This window comes from Phyllobates terribilis, unplaced genomic scaffold (genome assembly GCF_046119375.1).
Source record: "Phyllobates terribilis strain yellow unplaced genomic scaffold, ASM4611937v1 Scaffold_8__6_contigs__length_399053987, whole genome shotgun sequence".
NCBI classification, from domain to species: domain Eukaryota; kingdom Metazoa; phylum Chordata; class Amphibia; order Anura; family Dendrobatidae; genus Phyllobates; species Phyllobates terribilis.
The window spans coordinates 27,864,231-27,881,698 of record NW_027362768.1 but is presented as its reverse complement, the minus strand read 5'-3'; the positions used below and the strand labels follow the sequence as shown (position 1 = coordinate 27,881,698).

At 44.3% G+C, this 17,468-nt stretch overlaps 1 protein-coding gene across 2 annotated transcripts; it reads left to right on the top strand.

Moving 5' to 3' along the window:
- Positions 1–611: 611 nt before the first annotated feature.
- Positions 612–16,916, top strand: DDX59 (DEAD-box helicase 59). 2 transcript variants are annotated; one of them, XM_073642892.1, is made up of 7 exons: positions 612–2,155; positions 4,502–4,669; positions 5,533–5,622; positions 7,337–7,588; positions 11,910–12,062; positions 12,425–12,553; positions 16,489–16,916. In XM_073642892.1, the coding sequence occupies exons 1-7, from the start codon at positions 764–766 to the stop codon at positions 16,765–16,767; spliced, it is 2,463 nt and encodes an 820-aa protein (XP_073498993.1). In that variant the 5' UTR covers positions 612–763; the 3' UTR covers positions 16,768–16,916. The 2 variants fall into 2 exon arrangements, with proteins under 2 accessions (XP_073498993.1, XP_073498994.1); XM_073642893.1 differs by having other exon boundaries at positions 613–2,155; positions 16,510–16,916.
- Positions 16,917–17,468: the final 552 nt, after the last annotated feature.

The following is a 17,468-nucleotide window of genomic DNA, read 5'->3' as shown; positions in this document are numbered from 1 at the left end:
CAGGAATAGGGCAGACATTTATAGGACATTTCATAACTTTCCCAAATTCTTATGAAAAGAAAATATTCCACACAAACTGCATTGAACTACTGTACCCAATTTATTATATATTTTAGGAGTTGGAGTCGGTCCATTTCATACAGACTCCACTCCAAAATGGGCTCCGGCACAGCCCTGATAGGGGATATAATATACACTTTTTTATATGGGATAGGTGTTCATTCTCCTGTAATCTACATATATTTCATGTTCATTCCAAGTCTAAATTGCACAATAAACATTATATCTCTCCATATTTTTGGACCAATAAATTATGTTCATTCTTTTTATGTATTCCTTTTCTTCATTCTTTTTAGTGCGTCCCAAGGAAAAGAAGTCGCAAAAAAAACAAAACACGAAAATCGGCTGCCATGAAGGGGTTAAGCAGAGACAGCAGCTCTGGTTCCTGGCGATGTCTGTGGTCCTCCTGTAGTATCAGTCAGTCCTCCGCCTCCATACTGCGCACTATGTACCGGGGTACAGACATCGCGACTGCTGCTGTCAGCGATACAACCGCTATAGTCCTCCGTGCCTCAGCCACATACAGCAGAAGAATGAGGAGGACGTGACGTCATCAGTGTGAGCCGGAAGCGCTGCTGGCTGAGCGTCCACTCTAAAATCTCAGCGAATAATGGCCCTGCTGCACAGCGACCCCTGCTGACCGGATCCGGAATCATTTCGTGCGGAATGACGGCTTTCTACCGGGTACAGGCGCCATCTGACAATGTTTGTACCAAGAGCGGTGAAAAGGCGACAGGAGACGGAGAGAGCCGGAGGGAAGAGGGGGAGAGGCGCGGGGCCACCGAGATGTCAGCCGGCAGGAGCTAGCAATATCTCATCTGTTCCACCTCTAAACTCTGCTGCAGTAACGCATGCGTCATCACCTGCCTGTGCTGCAACATCTGACGCTGCAGCACACGTCACACCGCTGTCTGCTGTAACACATTTTCCTAATGCAACGCATGCATCGCCATCTGTCTCTGCTGCACCGCATGGCTCTCCGCCTGTCTCTGCTGCACCGCATGGCTCTCCGCCTGTCTCTGCTGCACCGCATGGCTCTCCGCCTGTCTCTGCTGCACCGCATGGCTCTCCGTCTGTCTCTGCTGCACCGCATGGCTCTCCGCCTGTCTCTGCTGCACCGCATGGCTCTCCGCCTGTCTCTGATGATGAAACTTATGCAACAGCTACATCATCTGCCTCTGCTGCTTCTCCACTTGCCTCTGCTACATCACATGCTTCTCCATCAGTCTCTGCTGCATCGGATGCCACTCCATCTGCCTCTGCTGTATCTCCACTTGCATCTCCATCTGTCTCTGATGAGGAAACGTTTGCAACAGCTGCATTATCTCCCTCTGCTGCACCGCATGCCTCTGCTGCACCGCATGCCTCTGCTGCACCTGCCTCTCCGGTTCTGCCACCTGCTCCTTTTTCAGCACCTCCATCTTTACCATCTACTCCTGATGCAGAGGATGAGCCCATCAAGTCCTATAGTAAATGTCAGCGCTGGCCGCTCCCCGGAGAGCCGGTCTGTGTTGTATGTGGAAGATATGGAGAATACATCTGTGACCAGACTGAGCACGATGTGTGTAGTCTGGAGTGTAAAGCCAAAGACATCCTGCAGTCCACAGGGAGGTCGTCTGCTGACGGTACAGCACACGCTCAGCACTCTTCCTCCTTAGATAATGTAACCACTGGAGTCGCCGCTGTAGAACATTCACCTTTACCTCATCCAGGTGAGGTCATCACCATTGTGCCCCCAGTGCATCAACCCCTGGATGCAGAGTGTACACAGCCCACTGATGTACCCTACACCTACACGGAGCACGCGTTTATAACCCAGCTGGGTCAGGAGCAGGTTGACAATTTAAGACAGCAGCTTGGCCTCTCTGTACACGGAAAAGAAGTCTGCAGGCCGATAATAGAGTTTGAGCATTGTAACTTTCCTCCCACACTCTGCGCAAACCTGAAACGGGCTGGATATGAAGCTCCTACTCCCATCCAGATGCAGATGATCCCTGTTGGACTGATGGGAAGAGATGTACTGGCCAGTGCTGACACTGGATCCGGGAAGACCGCTGCTTTCCTCCTCCCAGCTGTGGTCAGATGTATGGAGCAGGTAATCTATGCAGATGCTGTAGACACACATGAATGTCATGTATAGGCTAATGCTGGACTTTCCCAGATTATTTGATCTACAAAAAATAGGTGTCCATTTTTGATCCAATTTGCACTTAAACTCCCAACCAAGTGAACGTATCTGTTAAAACATACGGAGAGCACTTGGATGTGTCATCTGTGTGTCCGAGTGATGTCTGGTTGTTAATGTCTAGTTGATGGGAGATGGGTTGAATTTTTTTAATTTTTTTTTGCAAACAAGAAAAACAGATGCCACACTGATGGCAACAATGGAAACAAACCAACACTGGATGAAAATGGTAATGAAAGAAAATGACCTTTTATAAAATGTGTTTTTTAGTCTATCTCACGATCTGTGTTAAAAATTAGTAGTCTGGCAGTTGTCACAGTGGCCACTGGGGCTATTTTACCCTAACTTCCTGTTTCGGGGTATTCACATGTACATTAGTCACAATAGGGGCTGAGTCAGACTATCTTCAGTATTGAATTGTATTGAAGCATCTAATGAGCGTGTGAAAAAGTCACTGTGAAGTGAGGGGGAGAAGGAAATTGCCTTTTATGATTGGAGGATCCTGTGTTATCAGTTATAGTAATCCTGTCTCTGCTGATAAAACTCCTGCAAACTCTTCCTGAAAAGACAATGTAAGAGTCTTAAAGGGAACCAGTCAGCCGGATTTTGCTAGGTAAACTACAGGCAGTGTCATATTGAGGCTACTGCCTGATTGATATGATACCTGAGGTGAAGAAATCCGTCTTGTGTAATCAGTGTTTGCAGTTTTGAGTTAATGATATGTCCGCGCTTCGGGGAGGGACTATAGGAAGGGTCTTATCCTGGTGGTCTAAGCCAGATCAGCAAGAAAAGACCTGTCCACAGGCCGCCACGAAACACAAGTATGTTCCTCATCATAGAGACAGACACAGAGAGACCGACTGTCTCTCTCTTATACATCAAGCACTCAAATGTATATAGCCCCCTCCAGAGATACTGCCACAGCAGCACAGAGTATGTCAGCGACTCCGCCACAGCAGCACAGAGTATATGTGGTGGAGTCACCGACGTACTCTGGGCCCCTGTGGTGGAGTCACCGACGTACTCTGGGCCCCTGTGGTGGAGTCGCTGACGTACTCTGGGCCCCTGTGGTGGAGTCGCTGACGTAGTCTGGGCCCCTGTGGTGGAGTTGCTGAAGTACTCTGGGCCCCTGTGGTGGAGTCGCTGACGTAGTCTGAATTGCAATGTACTGTGGCTCCGTATGGCATCTGCTGAGATTTTCGGTCCAATGTGCGGTCCTATCAGTGACTGACAGCTCTTTCTCTATGCACACTTATACAAACAAAGCTTTCAGTCACTGATATGACCACGCATTGGACCAAAAATCTCAGTAGAGGATTAAATTACTAAAACAAAGGTTATATTATACCAAATCTTTTGTCACAAAATTATATATCAATCTACTCCGCTCCCCCGGCTCTATAACATGCTGCCTGCAGATTAGATTTTCAGGGTGGCAGGATCCCTCTAAGAAAAAGACTGCATGTTTTTTTCTCCCAACTTTCTTTTTCATCTTCTTCTTATAGGACTTGAACAAAAACATCAGAAAAAGAAATGTGGGGAAGAACATTACTAAAAATGTCACAAATGAAGGGGAATCTATCAGCAAGTTTTTTCCTACCTCACCTGAGAGCAGCATCTTGTAGAAGAGACTCTGATTCCAATGATGTATCACTTAGTTTCTTGGGTGCAGCAGTTGTGACACAATCAGAGATCTCAGATGCAACATGTAGCAGAGATGAGAAAGCTGCCCCCTCCCACACCACAGCTCTCTGTGTACAATGTCTGTGGACAGTCAGCTGCTTATCAGAGGAGGGTGTGGTCTAACAGGGATGTGAGCTCCAGTGCAGGCAGTGATTACTTCCTGGTGACAAAACCTTCATTGTAAGTAAACAACAGTGCACAGCCTAATAAGTGACACATCACTGATTCATGCTGTCCTCAGGTTACATATTGAAAACCTGCTGACCATTTGCCTTTAATGGAATGTTTGAAAAGGCTGAACCCAAAAATATGCATGTTAAAAATTTCTAAAACTGACAAGCCAGCAATTGCTTGATTTCCCCCCCCCCCCATGATGACTCTGCATTGTGCCATATCTCTCCTGTTCCTTGTGGAAATCAATACATAGACAACTGTGCATACCCGTTCCCTTGTTTATTGGAGTCACGGGCTGGAACTTTGCAATAGATGGGGAGCAAATGGTGTAAACTATAAGGGGAGATATGTATACACCAGGAAAAGTGTCATCAGTCTGTTTTACGATTTTTTTTTTAGAAGGACGCCCCCTCTGCATTAATCCTCACACCTACTAGAGAGCTGGCGGTGCAGATAGAGAAGCAGGCCCAGGAGCTGATGTTTAAACTGCCCCGAATGAAGACTGCTCTGCTGGTCGGGGGGATGCCATTACCCCCCCAGCTGCACCGACTCAGGCAAAATGTGCAGGTACCTGAACCCATTTCTGAATGTTATCATCTAGCTGTGTAAGTGTTGTAAATGCATTATTTCTCTGACTCTGGTTTCCCAGTTAATTTGAAAGAAAAATGTCTTCTAGTGGATCTGGCAGCATTACTATGTGAGGATAGAAAAAAATAAAGGGGGTACTCCAAGCTTGAGAGAGTTTTGTTTAATTCTGTATATTTACATAAAAAAGCAAAGGATATTGATGACCTATGCTTAAGATAAGTCATAAATAGCAGATCTGTGGAGGGTCCAACACCTGCATCCCCACCAATCAGCTGATATTAACTCTGCCAGTGGCCTGATGTGCCCACCGAACAGCTCAGCTCTGTTTTATCTATAGCAGCCTGTACTGGGTACTGTAGATCAGGCTCAATACAAGCTGATCTGCAGTACCCAGCAGCACCGCTACACATTGAATGGAGCCAAGCTTTTCAGTGGTTGCATCCAGCCGCTGGCAGCATTAATAACATCTGATCGGCGTTGGATGCCAGGTGTTAGCCCCTCCACAGATCTGCTATTTGTGAGTTATCCTAAGTATAAGTCATCTCTATCCTAGGCCTCAACAACTCCTTAAATGCTGCCAGGACTCCGAAAGAAACGTATGTGTTTTGCTTCTCAGCCTAGACAGTAATGGACTGCTCTTTCTGTATACAAAGGAATAGGACAAACCCTGTCAGTCACTGAGTGACACCGGGGGACAGGAGTAGCAGGGTCATTTCTATCAAATGCATGAATGACATAGGAGACAATAGAAAAGTGCCTAATATATACTGCCAGCTGCACGTGGATCTGTTAGATAATCCACTTGACTTTGGTGTTAAAAACATTCTCCTCCTTCTTTTCAGGTTATTATTGCAACTCCTGGAAGAATCTTAGAAATCATTAGTCAAAATTGTGTAAACCTTGGGGAAGTAAGGATATTAATAGTGGATGAGGTAAGTGAACATGAAGGGCTGATGTAATCTTCCTTACTCAGGAGCTCACTGCTTCTTTGCTACTCAGCTGTTTGGCTGCTGAGGGGACGGTGCGCTCCTGAAGACTGACAGTTCACTCCAGCGGCATGGTCGCACTGCTGGACTGGACTCTCCGCACTCTGATGCTGTGAGCAGAGACCGCTTTGCCTCAGTAGTGGAGTAGGAGCGAAGGGGCACAGAAGTTGACTAACTCCAAACAGCACGTGTACTCTGCGTGCCTAGGACACTGGCCACGCTCATAAAGTGCAGAGGTGGCCGGTAGTCTAGGTGACGAACAGTAAATTATAAAATTACAAATTCATGACAATGAAAGAGGTAAATTGTGAAGTTGCTTGTTTTACATGCTCTTTGCAGTTTTAACCATTTTTAAAGAGAATCTGTCAGACGATTTTTGTTATGTAATCTGAGAGCACCATGATTCCAGTACTTACTGAGCTGCGTTTTGCTGTTTCAATACAATCAGTGTTTTATTAGCAGGGGATTATTATTACAGGACAAACTGCCTCCTTGTCTAACCTCACCCCCAGCACTGATTAGCAGCTTACTGTCACTATACAATGTACACCGAAAGCTGTGATGTGGGCTTTTATACACAGCTCAACAACTGAGCTCTGCTGGATCTGCAGCAGAGAAAACTGTGACTCTATCACAACTGCTGCACCCAGTAAACTAAGTGAAATATCAGTGGATTCAGGGTCTCTGCCCTGCTGTCAGATTACATAGCCAAACCATGCTGACAGATTCTTTTTAAAGGGAATTGGTCACCACATTTTTGCTACCTAATCTGAAAGCAGCATAATGTAGGAAAAGAGACCCCAATTCCACCAATGTGTCACTTACTGGGCTGCTTGCTGTATTTTTATAAAAATCAGTTTTATCAGCAAGACATTATCAGTTGAGGACTAGTAAACCTGCTGCCATGTAGTCCTTCATATTCATGAGCTCTGTATAATCCCGCCCCCACCATTGATTGGCAGCTTTATGTGTACACTGTGCATAAGCAGAAAGCTGCCAATCAGTGATGTGTTTGGGGTTATACAGAGCCCAGCATTCAGAGAACTGCTAGATCTACCGCAGATAAGTGATTTTATCAAAACTATAGCAAGCATTACAGTAAGTGACACATCGCTGAAATTGGGGTTTCTGCCCCTACATCATTCTGATCTCAGACGGGGTAACAAAAACCTGCTGGCAGATTCCCTTCAAGAAGTTGAGATGACCCCCTTCACTTCTTATTTTGTTGTATTATTTAATGTCTTTCTATAAAAGGGAAAATATTTTAGCCACTAATCCTCAGCAAGAAATGGCAGCATGTGCTAAACAAAAGATCCGGAGGGAATGTTTCACACATTCTGTTTTTCATATTAAATTTGGCATAGATTATGCTCCAAAAATGTTCTCATATATAAATATACTTTCACATGCATTGAAAAATTTCCAGCAGAAAACATCTGCGGTGGAAGTAGGTAATATATGGCTTATTTCTGTTGAATGTGCATAGGATTAGCTTTATTGAATGGCAATAGGCCCGGATTGTGTCAGCCCTGCAGCAGAGATCCCAGGGTGCAGCCTCATGAAAGCACCTGTCGCCTGTATGTAAGGTGAGAACATGCCCTTACAGGTGAGGCGGCTCTACAATATCAAGGAACATAACTGAAATCCATTTGCTTTTCAGGCAGACATGATGCTAAAGATGGGCTTTCAGCAGCAAGTGCTGGAGGTTGTGGAGCACACCCCTCTGGACCGCCAGACAGTGCTGGTCTCCGCCACCATTCCTGACAGCATTGAGAGGTTCGCCCAGCTGCTGCTGAGGGATCCGGTGCAGATCACTGCTGGGGAGAAGAACCAGCCGTGCCCAAATGTTCGGCAGATTGTGCTCTGGGTGGAGGAGCCTTCCAAGAAAAAGAAGCTGTTTGAAGTACTGAATGTGAGCATTTATACCATGTTTTTCTTATAGATTACTTTCCTTATGTATATATTGTCCAATCACTTTAGTTTGGGTAAAGAAAAGCTGGTGAGGTGAGTGTATTGGTTATTACCCGGCTTCTGTAAGAAACAGATATTAGTATAACAGAATTAGGAAATGGAGCGGCCTTATATATTCCATTTCAGGTGCTAGTCATCTTTGTCAGCCTGGTAGTATGTGGCGTAGCTGATGGGTATAACTGGAAAAAAAATACTACTTTCTGTATAATTTTCTATCAAGGACTTCTATATCACGATATTCTTATAAAAAAATTTATAGATTTATTCTTGGATTGTCCATTAAAAAGAATAATTGCAGAAGGTACATACAATAGATAAATAGTTAAGAGTAATTGTCCATTTGTCCATAATTAGCTTAATTGTTGAGATTCACCCATCTTTCCCTGGGATCCTGGATGGCAGATTGCGTCTGTCTGTGTCCAGCATGTGTGTCAGGATGACACCATGTGTCCCTTGGGCCTATATCAGCAGCTGGTTTACACACAGGCCCTCGTCCTGTTTCCTGTGGAATGGCAAGAGCTCCCCCCCCCTGTCTCTAACATGGGCTTTTATAGGCCGCTCATATGGCAACTGTTCTTCTAATTATGGTGCTGAACTAAAAATACACAACGCATGTCATCTAGAAACGACGGCTGATGCAATCTTATGTATGGTACAGAACTCAGAATTAAGAATAAAATGAATATCCATAACTAATATTTAACAATAACCATCTCCAATGCCCCCTTCTTCCAGCTGTCAGCACTTATTACACTGTCCACTTTGCATCTGTATAGTTGGTGCAAGAGCAAAGGGAATGGGGAACCATGGGTAATGATACAGACCCCTGCGTGGTGTTACTCGCTGAACCCCTGCATTAATTTCTTCCAGTGTCTTGGGCTACTCTGGGAAGCGATGGTCACCAGATCCTAATGGAGCGTATACATGAGTGCTGTTTAAAGGGGTTGTTAAGGCTTGAGGTTCAAGACTGCAGATTTGTGAATCCTCACAGCGCGGGCGCCACACACTAAGGATTCTCCAGTGCTGGGAGAGGGCGTTCACATGACAACAAGTATGTGATTTGCAGACAGTTGGTCACATGCTGATTTTATGGGGTGCAGCCTCGCTTAATACAAGTGTATGGCACAAGGCCACGTTCACTAGACGGGCCCTGGCCGGGAGCATGTATAAGGCCATGTTCATATGTTCAGTATTTGGTCAGTATTTCACATCAGTATTTGTAAGCCAAAATCAGGAGTGGAACAGTCCAAGGAAAAGTATAATATAAATACTCACGTAGTCAAAATTGTTGGTACCCCTCTTTTAATGAAAAAAACCCACAATGGACACAGAAATAACTTGAGTCTGACAAAAGTAATAGATTTTTAATTTATGAAAATGAACAAATGTAAGTCAGACATTGCTTTTCAACCCTGCTTCCACAGATTTTATTTAAAAAATTAAACTCATGAAATAGGCCTGGACAGAAATGATGGTACCCCTGAAAATAATGTGACAAAAGGGACATGTTAAATGAAGTTGTGTCCTGTGTATATAGGGCTACAGATACTCACTGTGCTGTTTGGTGACATGGTGTGTACCACACTCAACATGGACCGGAGGAAGCAAAGGAAAGAGTTGTCTCAGGAGATTAAAAAGAAAATCATAGACAAGCATGTTAAAGGTAAAGGTTATGAGACCATCTCCAAGCTGCTTGATGTTCCTGTGACTACAGTTGCACATATTATTCAGAAATTTAAGATCCATGGGACTGTAGCCAACCTCCCTGGACGAGGCCGTAGGAGGAAAATTGATGACAAATCAAAGAGACTGATAATATGAATGGTAACAAGAGAGCCCAGGATAACTTCTAAACAGATTAAAGGTGAACTTCAAGCTCAAAGAACATCAGTGTCAGATCGCACCGTCGCTGTTTGGTCCAAAGTGGACTTCATGAGAGACGACCAAGGAGAACACCATTGGAGGAAAAAAAATCATAAAAAAGCCAGAATGGAATTTGCCAAACTACATGTTGACAAGCCACAAAGCCTCTGGGAGAATGTCCTATGGACAGATAAGACAAAAATGGAAGTTTTTGGCAAGGCACATCAGCTCTATGTTCACAGATGGAAAAATTAAGCATATCAAGAAAAGAACACTGTCCCTACTGTGAAACATGGAGGAGGCTCTGTTATGTTCTGGGGCTGCTTTGCTGCATCTGGCACAAGGTGTCTTGAATCTGTGCAGGGTACAATGAAATCTCAAGACTATCAAGGGATTCTAGAGAGAAATGTGCTGCCCAGTGTCAGAAAGCTTGGTCTCAGTCGCAGGTCATGGGTCTTGCAACAGGATAATGACCCAAAACACACAGCTAAAAACACCTAAGAATGGCTAAGAGGAAAACATTGGACTATTCTGAAGTGGCCTTCTATGAGCCCTGAACTAAATCCTATGGAGCATCTTTGCAAAGAGCTGACACATGCCATCTGGAAAAGGCAACCTTCAAACACGAGACAACTGGAGCAGTTTGCTCATGAGGAGTGGGCCAAAATACCTGTCGAGAGGTACAGAAGCCTCATTGGCAGCTACAGGAATCGTTTGATTGCAGTGATTGCCTCAAAAGGTTGTTCAACAAAATATTAAGTTAAGAGTACCATCATTTCTGTCCAGGCCTATTTCATGAGTTTAATTTTTTTTTAAAATTCTGTGGAAGGAGGGTTGAAAAGCAATGTCTGACTTTCATTTGTTCATTTTCATAGATTTTTAATTTATTATTACTTTTGTGAGATTCAAGTTATTTCTGTGACCATTGTGGGTGTTTACTTCATTAAACGAGGGGTACCAACAATTTTGACCACGTGTGTATGTGCACCGCTTTTCACCCTCTCCTGGCTTTGTCTTACAAATACAGAAGTAAAATACTGATCAAATACTGACGTGTGAATGTGGCCTAATGCATACATACCCAATGGTCCCAGCTCAGAAACCGGCGAATCCCCGCAGTGCATAGTGCGTGCGCTAGGGGATTCATAAGTCTGCAGTCAGTGACTTTACCCACTCATTTGTTTCGCACATATTCTTCATATTTTCTAATTCATCCCAGAGCTTTCCCCTCCACTTGACACTTGTATCCAACCTTGCTCACTTTTTTTTTTTTTTTTTTTTTTAGTATATAATCTAAATAGACCCAGTCTGCAGAGTGACTGCAGACTTATCAATTTAGACCAGTCAACCCCTTTAAGGTAGACAGCTACTTTTAAGGGACATTAACAAAAGAAAATGATGCATGCATTTGTGTGATGAATCTGCATCTTGCGACATCACTATTACATCAACATGACGTCCCGCACCCCTCGGGGACAAGTAAGGTCAATTGGTACAGTTTTACACAGACAATCCCTGGCCACATGGGCCTGGGAGGCACTGGGAGTGAGAGGATGTGGCCCAAGTACTAATCACAATTTTGCCATAGGCAACAAAAACCCCAACTAAAGACCCTAAAATGTAACTTTTATTAATACTGTGAAAATGAATATAAATTTAAAGTCTGCAATAGCCAGTATAATTGTGGGATATCAGCTTGCAGCCATTTATTGGATTTATTGATCCTTCAGATCCCATATACTATCTTTATTATTCTTGTGCCTGTTCAATATGGACAGGTTCAGTGCGGCTGCTACCTATTGTATCCTGTTATTATTATATCATCATAACTGACCATTGTGGTTAAAACACAATCCTAAGTCTCCTCAACATGTTTCACCTGAGATCTGGTGTCTAAATATAGCTGTACTATCTGTTTCCTACTAGCTATTCTACTTATCTCCCCACCCTGTGAGGCCAGAACGGATCGAGATATTGGACGGTGTGTGGTCCGGTCTGGGGATCTTGGAAATATACACGATGTACGGCTAGGACGTATAGTATCTCCATAACTCCCTTATGGAATTATATTTTTGGAATGTTCTGCAGTTAATGCAGGACTCTGTATTGCAAGCCAGCCTTTGTCCTGCTTTGAGCTGGTCAAGGTGTGAGATCTGTCACTCACAGCCTTTGAGGCTGGCCCCCTGCTGAGCTCTGTTTCCTGTCAGTGCTGGTGAGAGGGAGAAGGTTATTTTTTTTTATAATCCCAGGCCAAATAGGATACAAATGATTGACATGGAATTATATCTCCAATATTTTTCACAATTTGTATTACTGTTTTTTTCCTGTTGGCAAATTTGTATTACATGAAGCTACACTCCTATTTCTTCCTCCATTACATCAAGCCTTTCTCTCAAAAGGACTCAAAGCTTTTCCAGCCCCCAGTACTGGTGTTTGTGGACTGCCGTCTGGGTGCAGATCTGCTCAGTGAGGCCATCCGGAAGATTACTGAACTAGAATGTGTTGCAATTCATTCTGAAAAGTCCCAGACAGACAGGACCAAGATACTACAGGTAAAATGATTTGCTCTGGATGCTTCAGCTTTAGGGCTCGTGCAGACGGCTGGAGATTCTCTCATCTGAGAAAATTGGACCGATTATACAAATGACACTCTGATCAAACTGATGAGCGTATGATCTGAGTGTCAGCATAGTGTGATCTGATTCTCTCTGATGAGAGGATCGGAGCACCGTGTGAGGAGAACAATATTTCTCCATTTTCTCCATTGTCAGTGTGTGGAAATGTGACTCTGTCTGATGATTTGTTGGATTGCACTCAAACCAATAGTACTGTTGTCTACACCTGCCCTGCGAGCCCAGCATTGACTGGTGGAATGCAGTTTCTTAGAGTAATGCATATCCTCTCTTTTTTACAGGGATTACTGGAGGGACAGTACGATGTTGTAGTTAGCACTGGCATCCTGGGCAGAGGTTTGGATTTAGTGCATGTGAAATTGGTCGTGAATTTTGACATGCCATCAAGCATGGATGAGTATGTACACCAGGTGAGGAGGTTTGATATACCGGTGATATTCACGAGGAACCATTTGCTGCAGTATTGTTTTTTAAATAAAGGTTAAAGGGGTTGTCCACTACTAGGACAACCATTTCTTAAACTTAATGTTTGGTCCTGATAAAATAATAAAGCCTATACTCTTTCCATGCCGGCTCCATTCCAGCGGTGTCAGCACTCGCGGTCCTGGGGCTGTGGCGCCGTGGAACGACACGTGATGCCCGTTGCCCAATCAGCACTGGCGTCACTGTTCCCGCCTTCGTACTAACTGAACATGAAAAGGAAGTCAGGGCTGCAGCTGAACCCGCACTTCCTCTTCATGTTCAGTTTGACCGAAGGCGGGGTCAGTGACGCCAGCGCTGATTGGGCAACGGGCATCACGTGTCATTCGGCCACATCACAGCCCCGGGACCGCAAGTGCCGACACTACTGGAACGGAGCCAGCACGGCAGGAGAGTATAGGCTTTATTATTTTATTGGGTCCGAACATTTAGTTTAAGAAGGGGTTGTCCTAGTAGTGGACGACTCCTTTAACAAGTTTTAAGTGTTAGTAAAGGCTCTATGCAGATTGCACTCGGCGTATAATGTTCAGCGGATATGTTTCATATGTGCCACCTATAATGTATGTTATGTTCAATCCACTATCGCCTCCCATTATTATTAAAAATGTATACTTACTGTAAACCTATTTAAAAAGCAAAAAGACACACTTTTATCACACTTCGATTTGAACAGATAATGATCTCCAGGATAGGCGCTAATTTTCTGTTTTGTGGAGGTCTGATGTTTTGTGGAGGTCTGATGTTTTGTGGAGGTCTGATGTTTTGTGGAGGTCTGATGTTTTGTGGAGGTCTGATGTTTTGTGGAGGTCTGATGTTTTGTGGAGGTCTGACCACTTTCTCCAGCAGTCCCATAGGCAAAGCATGGAGTGGTGGTGGCATACACCCTATTATGATATGACAAACGATAGTAGCCCACTGTTTGTCTGCACCCCCATTCCTTCCCAAAGATCAGAAAATTGTAATCTATCCTGTGGTTAGTTAGGTGAATGCTTGATATGTTGAGAATAAGGCCACGGCCCCACTATCAGTATTCGGTCAGTATTTTTTCTCAGGAGTGGAAGCCAAAACCAGGAGTGGGTGATAAATACAGAATTGGTGACTTGTTTCTATTATACCTTTTGTCTGATTGTTCCTCACCTGGTTTTGGTTCCCACTCCTGAGAAAAAATACTGACTGAATACTGACCAAATACTGATAGTGGGGCCATGGCCTAACCCTTTAAAACAGCAGTGGGCAACTTATTTTCCCAAGGCACCACGTGAGAGACTGACTGTTGTGGATGGCCGAACCAATAGGCTGAAATTGTTTCTGCTGAATATTAATGTTAATATATTGTAGTGCGGTGGTGTTCACACTGTGCAGTAATGAGGCAGTAACCCAAGGCAAGTCCAACATAAACGGATTTATTTGCCAAAAACTCACAACTCAAAAAGCAAAAGCTGTCTTCCGGATCGCAGCCGGTATATCCACACAGTCCATGTAAACCTGTTGCCGTGGGAGACGGCTTCGCCGTGTCACTTAGGGTGCGTCAGATACGTTCCTTCACACGCCGTGTTCAGCTTCCTGCTCTGCTGCTAGCAATCCCACCACTGCCACCCCCAAACCTTTGCTGCAGGTTTTTATAAGGAATCTGTGGCCATGAGCCACTTGTAAGAACCGGGCTGGAGGGAGTGGACTGCCCCACTGCCATCCTGTAGTCCACTCCAATAATAAAAGCCCATGCCGGTTTTTCTTAAATCCCACTTAGCCAAATAACTTGACCAAGTTCAAACTTTACTTTTATTCTGCACTGCAACCACAGCTGTGTCTGTGATGGCAATGCACTCCAGCGGGTTCAATAGCCCCTCGCATATGACCCCTCTCACTGCCTCACAATATTAAATTAATTAATTTTAGTATAAATAATTATATCACTTAATATAGAGAAGAATTAAGCTGACACCTCCCTATATATCGTAGGAGCCCGTACACATTTTCCTATATACAGTATGAGCCCAAGCAAAGTCCCCTATATACAGTATTTGCCCCACACAGCCTCCTCATACAGTATGAGCCCCCTACATACAGTATGCCCCCCCCATGCAGCCCACTACATATAGTATAAGCTTCCACAGGCCCCTATATACAGTATAAGACCCTTATGTACATTATGAGCCCACATAGCCCCTATACAGTATGAACCCCCACTTGGCCTCCAATATACAGTATGAGCCCTCACATAGCCCTGTATGTACAGTATGAGCCCACATAGTCCCCCATATACAGTATTAGCTCACATAGCCTTTTTATGTACAGTATGAGCCCTCACATAGCCTCCGTATATACAGTAATGAGCCCCCACATAGCACCAATATACAGGCACACATCCCATACATATATAAAAGGAAAAAGAAAACACATACTTGCCTCGCTCCCATTCTCCCGGTGCACTGACTCTCCGCACTGCAGACGCGTTGTAGTGACGTCATTGCATCTGCTGGCTCATTCACACACATTGATTGGTGGAAGAAGTAGCTGGCAGCTCCATCCTCCACCAATGTATTCACCGCTATCTGCCTCCTGAGAATGCAGACCACATTGATATCGGGACACGGGTAGGGGAAGGCATAGTGTGGCCTGTGGGCCAGTGTTTTCAGTTCTACAGCTGTCTCGGTCCTCGGGCGGGACTGGAATAGTCAGAGGGCCGGATGTGGTTTAAAGCAGATCTGGGCAAAGTGGGGCCTGTGGGCCACATCTGACCCTCTAGCTACTCCAGTCCGGCCTGCAGGCCCCACTTTGCCCAGTTATGGTTTGAACCATGATCAGCAATTTTCTGATAGCAAAGTACTTATATATTACCCGGGCTGGTCTCTGTACAAGCAGGAGCCCACGAGAAGGTCAAAATCATAACATTATCCAGATCTATAATAAAAAAAAGTTTATAACATGCTTATAATCAAACTTATTATTTGGTTCCGTTCTTTTTGTCCCTGTGTGTAAATGACGATTGCATGTTCTAGGTACGTGACGTCACATCACTGTAGGTGCAGTGTTACTGTGACTTACACAAGACCTTCTGCTGGGCTATCAGGCATCTTGGTGAGGCTGGAGCACTTTTGACAATGGGTTTCTTAGGCTTTTTATTTTAGTTTTTTTTTTTTTCCTTTATTTAGCCCTGTCTTTTTTCAGGGTATCGTTCGACTGGGCCACTTTAAAAGACAAAAAAGTTTTTGTGTTAATTCCTAAGAATACAGTAAATGAAAATATTACTATTTCATTAAGGGAAATCTGTCCACAGGTGTTTGCTGTGTAATCCGACAGCAGCATGGTGTAGGGACAGAGACCCTGATTCCAGTGATTTATCACTTAGGTTACTGGGTGCTGCAGTTATGATAGAATCACATTTCTCTCTGCTGCAGATCTAACTCAGTTGTTAACCTCACCCACACCACAGCTTTCTGTTTCCAAGGTATAGTGAAAGAAAGCGACTTGGGCATTGTTGGACTAGGAGGCTCAAGCCCAGTTGTCCTGTAGTGATAATCTCCTGCTGATAAAACACTGATTGTATTGAAACAGCAAAACACAGCTCAGTAAGTGACACATCGCTGTAATCAGGCTCTCTGACCTTACACCATGCTGCTCTCAGATTACATAACAAACACCTGCTGACAGAAACTGTCACTATAGACGGTCTTATGTACCTGTGGGACACTGCATCTCTCAATCTGGAGCAATGTTAAAAAAAATTGTAATTGATACATATTGGCAAGAGTTTTGTTTTGCTATCAGATCAGCTCGTTTTTGCCATGCCCTAGTATGAGCAGAAGTATCACAGAAAGTAAGATGTCATTGGCATGAATTTGTCTCTCTTTTGTGCAATGTTTAGCCGATCTTGTGTTTCTACCAGATTGGAAGAGCAGGAAGACTCGGTCACCGAGGGACTGCTATCACATTTATCAATAAAGGCAACAAGAACCTCTTCTTGGATCTGGTGAAGAGAGTGCAGCCAACAGGATCACTGCTCCCCCCGCAGCTGCTGAACTCCCCGTATCTGCAGGAGCAAAAGCGACTGGAGCAGAGGAAGAATCACCTGAACAAGGTGGTCACCGGAGACCAGATCCTGGCGCTCATCCGGAAACATGACAAGAAGAGACGACACAAGTGACCACACTACCCATGACTGTCAGCTGTATAAAAGGGATTGTTTTTCTATTCTCCTTGATCTTGGGAACATTTTTCATTCTCGGGAAGTAAATATTCTCTCATTATTGAGAGTTCTTAAGTAACATTAAAGCCCTAGGGTTTTGTTATTTCCTTGTGTGAAAAGTTGATTGTAAACATTCTTGTCATATATTCAAGTTATGTAAATTAAAGGGAGTCTGTCACCCCAAATCACAGTTTAAACTAAGCGCACAGTCATGTAGACATGTAGAGAATTTAGCCTCTATAAAATCACACCTTTAGGCCGGGGTCCCATTAGCGAATCACATCGGATGCGATATGCTAATGACACTCGGCTCCAGCTCTGCTGCAAACGGGAGCCAAGTGTCAGTGCTCCGATTCCCTCGCACGAGAGAATCACAGCTCAGCTGCAGAGGAGATGGAGAAAGTAATTTCTCCATCTCCTCTGTTGCCGGCGTCCACGGGAATCGCACTGCACTCGGGTGATATCCGAGTTCAGTGCGATGTTTCACGCTAGCTCATAGACCTGTACGGATGAGTGCAATCCGATTCTCAGGTGCAATCGCAGCATGCTACCATTGTTTTCGCATGCCAAATCCGCATGAGAAAATAATTGCAGATGTGAGCTGCACCATAGGGTAACATAGGGGTGATTTTTTTTATCAGATTACACTCGTTCGATTG

Excerpts from the sequence above, each read along its gene's own strand:
- DDX59 (XM_073642892.1), top strand. The coding sequence starts at position 764 with ATGTTTGTACCAAGAGCGGTGAAAAGGCGACAGGAGACGGAGAGAGCC. Across the intron at positions 4,670-5,532 it reads GACTCAGGCAAAATGTGCAG|GTTATTATTGCAACTCCTGG; the intron begins GTACCTGAACCC and ends CCTTCTTTTCAG. Across the intron at positions 12,063-12,424 it reads ACAGGACCAAGATACTACAG|GGATTACTGGAGGGACAGTA; the intron begins GTAAAATGATTT and ends TCTTTTTTACAG.